The following is a 9,291-nucleotide window of genomic DNA, read 5'->3' as shown; positions in this document are numbered from 1 at the left end:
ACCCCTAACCCCTAACCCCCTAACCCCCTAACCCCCTAACCCCCTAACCCCTAACCCCCTAACCCCTAACCCCCTAACCCCTAACCCCTAACCCCTAACCCCCTAACCCCTAACCCCTAACCCCTAACCCCCTAACCCCCTAACCCCTAACCCCCTAACCCCTAACCCCCTAACCCCTAACCCCTAACCCCTACGGTATCGAGGCGGTAGTCACCATCGGCCATCTTGGCAACGGGTTGATCATCATCCAGCAGCTCGCGCCTTTGCCTTGATCGGGCGAGTCTGACTCTCATTCATGGACATTTCTTTTGGGTTTATAGATGGTATAGCGGTTTCTACGTTAATGCATACACACGGGTAGAAACACCAGCTGTCCGCCGTTCACCGCAACGTCTCGCCAACGTACTACTCCGTTTCCAACGCTTCATATATCGCCTTCTCCAACTTCACTTTGTACTTGTCGATGTTCGGCGTTGTGTACGGCATCAAATTTGTGGACCACACACACTGCACGCTGTCAACTAAGTCACGGAGGGCGCACTCACGGCTATCTTCGCGTCCGGATCGATCCAAAACTCCGTTCCCGCTGCGCCCATCCATCCCGCACTGCCCTTGTGCCTGCCCCAGCCGCCTCTGGGCTCGTCTTTGAGGTACAGACACATCCCAGTACTCCAATCCAGTTCGCCGTCTTCCTTTGCCTGGTACAAATCCCCAAACAACGCGGTCATGCTCTTGCGCGCGTTCGGGAGGAGCGTTGGGGCGAACAAAGTGGACACGAGGTCTGAGGAGAGAATCGGAGTCGGCTCCACCTTGCCTTCGCCCGACTTAATCGCGAGGAGATGATGCAAAAGTTTGACGTAGTCGGAACAGGTCGAGTAGATCCCTCCACCGCCGACGGGATACTCGATATCCGCTTTTCTGCGACGATCAGCTCGAGTCTCTATGTCAGACTCACCTCCTCGGCAGCGTCAAGCCAGGACTCTGCGTGGTGAGCTCTTGGAACTCTCCCTTCTCATCCTCGTACCACCTGAGCGGCATTACACTTTCGTCGAGATGCGCAGGCCGATCATCGAACGGGTAGAATGTGCTGTGGTCCATGCCCAGTGGGCGGAATACGTTTTCTTGCATGTACGTCTCGAACGGCTGTCCAGTGACGGCTTCTACCAACAACCCCAGCCACCTGGAAGTCAGCTCCGCGTCGACCGGTTCGCACTCACTCGCAGGCATTGCCATACTGATACACCTGCCCCGGCTCCTCCACAATCGGTGTGTTCACGAGGTTTTCCTTCGAAGTAGTCAGCGGTGTAACCCCGCGCGCAACGTACCTTCTTGCACGAGTTGACGAACCCCTTGCCCGGGGACCCATCCGGCAATGAACTCTTCCAGGCCACAACCTTTTCTCTAAACTCGCCTCCGAATCCAGCCGACTGGTTAAGCATCATCGACAGGGTTATCTCGGTGGACGTGTGTCGATACACTGGCTTTCCCTCATCGTCGAGTCGTTCGAATATCCGGAGCGGCGTGGACAGTTGCGGAAGGAACTCTGAAACGGGCGTATCGAGACCGAGTTCACCGCGTTGAACCATTTGCAGCACCGCGACCTGAAATGGGTCAGCTGAGCGCGACGCCTTGAACTCACCGAGGTAAGCAGCTTGGTGGTAGAGGCGAACCACATGAGGGTGTTCTGATCCACTCCCGGCGATGCATCGTCGAGGATATCGCGTTTGCCCCCTGTGACAGGCAATCAGCGAGTTACGTGTCGATCCACTCACTATACTCTTCGTAAACCACACCGTCCACGTCGCATATGGCCAGACCACATCCAGGAAGCTCTGCCGCGGCCTGCTCCAAGATCTGCGTGATTTTCTCCCTGCCCGAGGTGGGAAGTGTCCTTGAAGCTCCCATATTTGAGTTCAGATGGTGATCAAACAATGCGGGAGTCAAGTAAGGCTTATGCGATCAGATGCGTCAATTGAATCCATGTTTAGCGCGTAACCCGGAAGTTCGGAGGTGGCCGATAGTCGTTTGCGGGCCGATATCTAGTTCATTCGGGAGAAGAAGCGGTTCCGCTGTTCCCATCATCAGGCACGATTCTTATCAATACGACCGAGTCAAGATGGTAAAGTCGGCGAAAACAGGACTCGACGTCGGTCATTGTCAGCACAAATATGCGGCGAAAACAGCCATGTACCAGTCGCCATCTTCCGCCCACCGAGTCCATTGACCAGCTCATAGTCTGACGATGCTACGCCGACACATGCCTGACAAAGCATTGCGGGTGCTCCCCGGCAGATTACTCAGCCATAACAGTCTGGTCGCTGATATCGAAAGGTATATATAAGGCGTATCTCAAAGAGAGCAAGACTTGTGCAATCCAGTGCAGCAATTCTCATCGACAACCCATTCAGAATGACATCCAACGACAGGCTCGAGAAAGGAGATACCATCCTCGTTACTGGTGCTACGGGTCTCATCGGATCGTAGGTTTCATCTCCACTCGCACGCGACCTTCCGCTAACCCTCCTCCCCAGTGCCACCGTCAACGCTTTGATCTCCCGAGGCTACAAGGTCCGAGGGGTGACTCGAGACGTGAGCAAGACGAAACCGTTGACCGACAAGATCGACAATCTATATGGTCCCGGCAAGATCGAGTTCGTCGAAACAGGAGATTATGCCCAACCTGACGCATACAAGGCCGCGCTCGAAGGTGAATCCATCACAACGCACGGACCTCATCGCTGACACTTACCCCAGGTACCGCTGGGATCGTGCACCTCGCCGTGGACCTAGGAGCCTTATTCGCTCCAGACGCCTCGGTCGACGCTGCAATTCGTAGCGCGACGGATATGACCTTGGGTTTACTCAAAACCGCAACTAAAATTCCTACCATGAAAGCCGTCGTGGTTACTTCGTCAAACGCAGCGTTGTATACCATAGAGTATGGGAAAGACCTCGACGTGTCGCTGGACGATTACAACGAAGCGAGCGTGACAAATGCTTACGCTGCGCCTTTGGACCATCCGTTCAGAGCAACATATGTCTATTCGGCCGCCAAGACGCGTTCGGAACAAGCATTATGGAAGTGGTTCAGGGAGACAAAGGTGCGCCCTTGGCTCCACAGACCACTGCTCACACACATCACACAGCCTTCATTCTCCCTCAACACGGTCATCCCTCACATGGTGGTTGGTAAACCGTTCAACCCGGCTCCGGGTGTCTACACCACATCGACATGGCTCGAGCAACTCTTCAACGGCGACGTAAACAGCCCGATCGTGGGCTTCCTCAACCCTCCAAACTGGACAATTGATGTTAACGACTGTGCTGTCATCCACGTGGCCGCGCTGCTCGATCGAGACACGGACGGTCAGCGACTGTGGGCTGCGGGTAATCCTCCAGTGCATATCAACGAGATCCTCAACATCTGGCGAGACGCATACCCGAACCACCCAATTCCGGCCGACTTTGACTTCCCAGCTGGGTCAAAGCAGATTCTTGACAGAGAAGCTTCGACAGCGCTGTTGAAGCGGTATGCAGGGAAAGATTGGACCCCGCTTAAAGACAGCTTAATCGAGAATGTGAAGGATCTGGCCAGGGCGTAGATCTGATGTATGGATCGGTGATGCACTCGGACTAGATGATTCATGCACTCGCTTTGTCCCGTTCGTAAATGCGGAGCTTCGCACGATTCTTTGATGAAATGTAATTACAGCGGAGACCCTATGAATCTGATTCAGTTGCGACGTCGATCAATAACACAAAGGGTGACTCACCAGGAACAACAGCCGTCATGACCGCAACCAGCAGAATCATCGCAAACAATCTATGTCCATACGCGACTGTCTCCCTCGACCCGCTCACACGATTCGGCCTCGGTCCTGAACACTCGATCACCGGGCATGAAGTCCTGTTCGCCATCTGGAGCGCATACGGAAGATCGATGTACTGTATAGGACATTGGTACCATGTCGTGTTACCGCTGAGGCCGGTGGTGGTATTAATCGGGGCGCTGTAACGGTCGCATGATTGCGCAGCGCATTCGGAACTGTTGAAGTGGCAAGTCCAGTTGAATGTGGACATCTTGGTGTGTATGAGGGCAACGGACTAGGAGAAAAAGAGGCCGACCTTGTATATATGTGTGTGTATGCTCCACCGGAAACTCTGCACAAGATTGAATTGGTTAGTAGCGAAAAGTGGAGCCCAACATCGCATTCAATAGCGGCGCCTACCTGTGCATGCGTCTTCGGAATCAATGATTGTGAAAGGACGGCGTCTATACCAGAGGCACATGCTAGAAGGGCGCAGCGGCTATCTGGCCCCTGCGATTGTGCCGAGCCGCTGTTTGCCAAGATACTCCGTCAGAACAGTCCGATGTCTGCCTTTGTGCCTACTACTTGACCTCACATCGAGATGATATCGTATACCCGATCGGCATAACGAGCATCATTCCCTTGTACTCACAGAGCCGAGAAGCTCGAAGCGTTGTAAGTAGGATTGCATGACTTCACTACGTATCATACAAACATGCATCACGTATATAAAACACCACCAATACACACCTCCACCCTTACGCCCCTCAATGACAGTTCGTCCTCGTCCACTCCACAAGCGCTTTCAGCTCCTTCCACTGTCTTTCTCTCAGCTTTATGTCGTCGCCTTTAGTCTTCGAGATCTTCTCGCAATTATCAACGAACAATTTCGCCTCGGAGATGGATACAGTGGGATGAGAGCCGACGTGTGACCACCAGCTGTGTGTGCGTCAGCCAGCTGCACGCTACGCAAGCAAAGAAGGTCTGATGATTGTGACCTACTATTTCGAGTTCCAGTAATCGCCTGTATCAGAGCGGGTTTTCAGCTTTGTGATAGATTTCCCAGATCCGCACTGTATCTCCCAGACTCACCCTCTCTTCTGTGCAAGGTCGCATGCAGCAGATCCGCTGTTGAGTCTCCCTCATTATCTTGCGCGATCAAATGACAATGATGAATATCGTCATTCGCGAGGTGTAGCGCTGTAAAGGTCTATCAAATACCGCCCCGGTATTGGTCAATGGCGCATGACTCACCGGCAATCACAAATTTGTGCTCCTTCAACTTGGCGATCGCCGGTGTGAGTTCGGGCGCATACACCTTTGTTCCCGGTTCGAGCGGAGGTGGTGTCGGACGGGAGAACAATCGGGTCACAATCTCGTCGGTGGATGCCATGTTATGGGTTGTGTATGTCCGTAAGGTGCTTCGTTCGCGGTACAGCTGTCTGAGTGGTCGATACGCTGTCGTTCTGGTGAGAATCATGGGGCGAGATAGAGTGAGAGATATGAATTGATCGAGATGCAATGATCGATTTGATGTCGAAATGACCAGTTGGAGCAGGTGGAGGTGGAGGAAGCAATAGCAATTCTCGTCAACATCATCTCCACTTCAACATTTCAATTCTTTCCTTGTTATTGTCGTCAATTAACATCATATACCGTAGCACCATGCCCCCAGCAAGTCGTAAACAACGTAAGTGTACTGATTACCCTCTGATGTGTTGAATGGGACACACGCTGACTCTACGCAGCGTCGCGATATCTCGCCCCTCAACCTTCACAAACCACCGCTTCTTCTTCACGCCAGACTGACGCGTTCACGGATTTCCAAGCGAGGCGAGTTCAACGGCGACTTGATGATTTAGAGGTGGGTCGATCATGATACTTGAGCATCCTGGATGAGCAGCTGATCCTACCGTCGACGTTGTAACTCCCGCTAACAATACACGCTTTGATACGACAGCGCACGAACCCCACCGACATCCCTGCATCCTCTTTCATCCCCGAACCATCTTCATCACGCCCTTCCCTTCCTGGATCTCCCGCACCTCAATCTCAGATATCTTTACAGCAGCAGAAGAAGAAGCAGAGTGGGAATGTGAGACGGATACTATACGGAAAGAAGAGTTTGAAAGATTGGTTGGATGAACTTGTGAGCACATGGCTGTCGTTCAACAATCCACATCCTTTATTCTGGTCACTTCTCTCGACTACTCCTTGAATCTCCACCTTCTCTCCGTCTCTTGACCTATTCAAACCATCTTAGAAACGTGATGCTGACTTGTCATCTCCCCCAGCCTCCCGATCCCACTCCCCCTTATCTTTCAGCCGTCGCACCACCCCCTTATACACCCCCACGACACCTCTGCTCATCATGCGGCTATATCGGAGCCTACAAATGCCCTCGCTGTGCGGAATGGAGCTGTGATAGGAGCTGTGTGGAGATACACGAGAGAGATGGAGGATGCGGCATTGGTGGATAGTAAAGGGGACTTGGTTGCGTCAAGTCCCCCGGTTTGCAAGTTGTACGTTGTATTGCATATCACCCTGGCGTATATAGTATCTAAGCTACAGAAGCTTCATCATGCACTTCCAGCCAGTTGGCACAACTTGGACTAACACAACGTCGATGTTTATTGTTCGAACACATCGCGATATACACCTCCTAGAACAGCTTCGCCATGATCTTATCTTTCACCGTGTTAGGAGGGTTCTCCTCCTTCTTCTGGCTGTAGTAATTTGTCAGGTTCTCGAAGAAGTCAAGGTCGCTCGTGAGATCCACATCCTTGCTTCGTCGGAAGGGTGTTCTGGCAAAGATCTTGAAACCGAGACCGATACCTCCAGCCAGAGCGATCTATGAGGGGTCAGCTGGAGCTCTTCCGTGTCAACACAAACACCACTCACAATACCATAGTTGAAGATGAACGTCGCGACATTCCAGTTGCCCTTCAAGAAAACAGCGTAACCCTGAACCCAGAGGAAGAGACCAGCCCAGAACAGAGCCCAGTACCCTGCGAACGGCTGGAATCGGCCTTGCACGACGAGGTATTGGTCCTTGTCGATACCTTGAGCCTTCATCGCGCTGTGGAAGCGGACATAGGTGATCGCCATGATAGTCCAGTTGCTGCGGAGGGCATCAGCGATTCACTCAAGCCGATGAGTTGAGCCAGACTCACAGCATAGTCGCGGCGGTGGTGAAGTTGAGAATCCAGTTCAACACCTTGGCACTAGTGGCACCGAGCGCCATGTATGCGAGACAGCACAGCAACATGACGGTGAGCACGGCGAGGTACGGCACACCACTGAGAGTTTGTCAGCCTATATCCCTGTGATACTTGTTGCACCTACTGCTTGTTCACTCTTCGAAGGAAAGCCGGCGCTTTGTGGTCCAATGCCAATGCATGCAAACTTCGAGACGCGTTGAAGGTGTATGCATTACCACCAGAGATGACACAGGTGATGAGCAAAGCGTTGATAATGTGGGGAAGGACGGGGATACCGAGTCGTTGCATCGAGATGACGCTGTGGGGTGGTCAGCCAGACATCAGAGGCTGTGCACAGTTTGACTCACTAAGGGGACTTTCCAGCATATGTGTTGGCTCCGGTGATAAGGCTGTACGAGTTTGTCAGCGCGAATGGGTCGTATAGGACCTGCACATGTACTCACGTAGGCTCATTGGAAGGGATCAAGATACCGACACAAAGCGCACCACCGATGAAGAATACGACTAATCGCGGGACAATGGTCTTGAAGGCACGCGGTATGGTTCTTCGGGGGTCTTTCGCCTCACCTGCGATCATGGAAAGGTATTCGGGGCCACCCATACAGAAACCAGCGACATTGATGGCGTTGATGAATGATTCGAGACGAGTAGACGGGCTGTCACCGACCCAGGGACCGGGGTTCTTCCAGTATCGGAACCCGTATTTACTAGTGAGTTTGACGGTTAGAACTGATCAGCTATCCATTGAAGGAACTCACTCGTGAAGAGGGTTACCGCCGACCATAGTGATGAAGGTGTAGAAGATGAGACCCGCCGCCATCAAGACCTTTCCGAGAGCTAGCCAGACTGAAGTGGTGGTCAGCAAAGTCTCAGCCCACTTGAATCAAACCACCTACACTCTGCTTCACCGAACACATCTGCACGGTAGATGTTCAAGGCGAAGTATAGAACAATAGAAACACTGATGAGAATCGCGGGCGACTGGTTGTATCCCCAGTATTCGACGAGCGTGTTGATGATAGTCGCTTCGAAGATGACGAAGGAGGTTTGGGCGAACTGGGGGTATTCAGTTAGGATGGGCGACGAATACGGTCACGAGCACACTCACGAAATGGTTCCAACCCGCCGTCACACCCAAAGCGGGGTCAACCATTCGAGCGGCTAACCGGATGAAGGAACCGTCCAGCGGGAAGAGCGACACGATCTCCATTTCTGCTCTGTGTCAGCGCGGCCTAGTCATCGAGCTTAGCCCACTCACGACACTGTGCGATCGAATACACGACCGTGGCCCAGAAGAGGAAAGCGATGAGCAGACAGGCAGGTCCAGAAAGCACACCCGCTCCGATAGCGACGAACAAGGCCGCACCGATAGCACCTGCAATCGAAGCCAGTTGGATCTGTCGTGGGTTGAGTTTTCGATGAATCACCGAAGCGAGGATTCTCGATTCCATCGAACTGTCGACGTTGTCGAATGCTGGCGTATTGGCATCCTCGTGAATGCTGATATCGGCGGACTCGGAAGAGCCCATCTTGTCGTTGACGTCTTCGATGTTACTGCTCATCTTGAAGGTGTGTGCGTTCGGTGTGCAGCGAGTTTGTTTCATGACATGATGTGGGGGTGGGGTTGCGATGGCGGGGTTGTTATATATCACGGTCCGAAGGGAAGCTTCACTTCGTCAATCCGCCTGTTGTGATTGGTGACGATCCACATCCCACCTTATCGGGTGCGTCTAGGAGTCCAACACGACGTTGTTGAGGTCCGAAAAGATACCCACGATGGCAAACCCGAAAAGCGCGAAGTGTGAAGAAGTCGAGAGAACAAAGAAGTCGATGTGATGTTTAGAAGTCCGAGGAATCCAGATGAGACAGAAAAAAACATAGTTGGCGCCCCGGAAAGCTTACCCCGCCCCGTTCATTCTTGTTCTTCGGGTCTACCGTCTCAGATCGAAATTAATTCAGGGAAGAAGCAGAGACCGGAGTCCAACAGCGATAACAACATTCGGGACAGCGACGGCGGATGTGGAGGCGGCAAGAGACGGGGAGTTCAGAGGAGCACAGATGCGGTATCATCCAGGTCTTGTGATGCGATTGGGGTCACATGAGTGGAGATTGTAAGAACTAGATCACACTTGCTTATCGCAGACACACCACACACAGTGCACAGACAGGCTGTGTGGGTGTGTGTGTTTGTGTCTGTGCGGTATCCCATCACACACACAGGGTTTGAGGTTGTTCCCTGACCGGCAATGATGCCCCGGAGA

At 52.8% G+C, this 9,291-nt stretch overlaps 5 protein-coding genes across 5 annotated transcripts; 2 read left to right on the top strand and 3 right to left on the bottom strand.

Annotated features, from left to right (window-relative positions):
• Window positions 1-405: 405 nt before the first annotated feature.
• Window positions 406-1,905, bottom strand: CI109_107086 (uncharacterized protein; the record flags this gene model as incomplete). The annotated part of the gene is made up of 5 exons (XM_065967959.1): window positions 406-456; window positions 546-918; window positions 1,218-1,243; window positions 1,326-1,651; window positions 1,773-1,905. The coding sequence occupies 5 exons, from the start codon at window positions 1,903-1,905 to the stop codon at window positions 406-408; spliced, it is 909 nt and encodes a 302-aa protein (XP_065824031.1).
• A 504-nt stretch (window positions 1,906-2,409) lies between these two features.
• CI109_107085 (uncharacterized protein) lies at window positions 2,410-3,602 on the top strand (the record flags this gene model as incomplete). The annotated part of the gene is made up of 4 exons (XM_032007613.1): window positions 2,410-2,480; window positions 2,532-2,707; window positions 2,755-3,101; window positions 3,147-3,602. 4 exons carry the CDS (start codon window positions 2,410-2,412, stop codon window positions 3,600-3,602), a joined length of 1,050 nt encoding a protein of 349 aa, XP_031858152.1.
• Window positions 3,603-4,576: 974 nt separating this feature from the next.
• On the bottom strand, window positions 4,577-5,202 carry CI109_107084 (uncharacterized protein; the record flags this gene model as incomplete). The annotated part of the gene is made up of 4 exons (XM_032007612.1): window positions 4,577-4,748; window positions 4,812-4,833; window positions 4,902-5,009; window positions 5,064-5,202. 4 exons carry the CDS (start codon window positions 5,200-5,202, stop codon window positions 4,577-4,579), a joined length of 441 nt encoding a protein of 146 aa, XP_031858151.1.
• Window positions 5,203-5,474: 272 nt separating this feature from the next.
• CI109_107083 (uncharacterized protein) lies at window positions 5,475-6,289 on the top strand (the record flags this gene model as incomplete). The annotated part of the gene is made up of 4 exons (XM_032007611.1): window positions 5,475-5,499; window positions 5,558-5,673; window positions 5,770-5,958; window positions 6,104-6,289. The coding sequence occupies 4 exons, from the start codon at window positions 5,475-5,477 to the stop codon at window positions 6,287-6,289; spliced, it is 516 nt and encodes a 171-aa protein (XP_031858150.1).
• A 182-nt stretch (window positions 6,290-6,471) lies between these two features.
• Window positions 6,472-8,592, bottom strand: CI109_107082 (uncharacterized protein; the record flags this gene model as incomplete). The annotated part of the gene is made up of 10 exons (XM_032007610.1): window positions 6,472-6,660; window positions 6,711-6,930; window positions 6,983-7,108; window positions 7,155-7,328; window positions 7,378-7,419; window positions 7,474-7,737; window positions 7,789-7,876; window positions 7,927-8,086; window positions 8,139-8,242; window positions 8,289-8,592. The coding sequence occupies 10 exons, from the start codon at window positions 8,590-8,592 to the stop codon at window positions 6,472-6,474; spliced, it is 1,671 nt and encodes a 556-aa protein (XP_031858149.1).
• Window positions 8,593-9,291: the final 699 nt, after the last annotated feature.

The sequence above is a fragment of the Kwoniella shandongensis genome, chromosome 13 (assembly GCF_008629635.2).
Source record: "Kwoniella shandongensis chromosome 13, complete sequence".
Taxonomy (NCBI): domain Eukaryota; kingdom Fungi; phylum Basidiomycota; class Tremellomycetes; order Tremellales; family Cryptococcaceae; genus Kwoniella; species Kwoniella shandongensis.
This window is presented reverse-complemented; position numbering and strand designations above follow the sequence as displayed.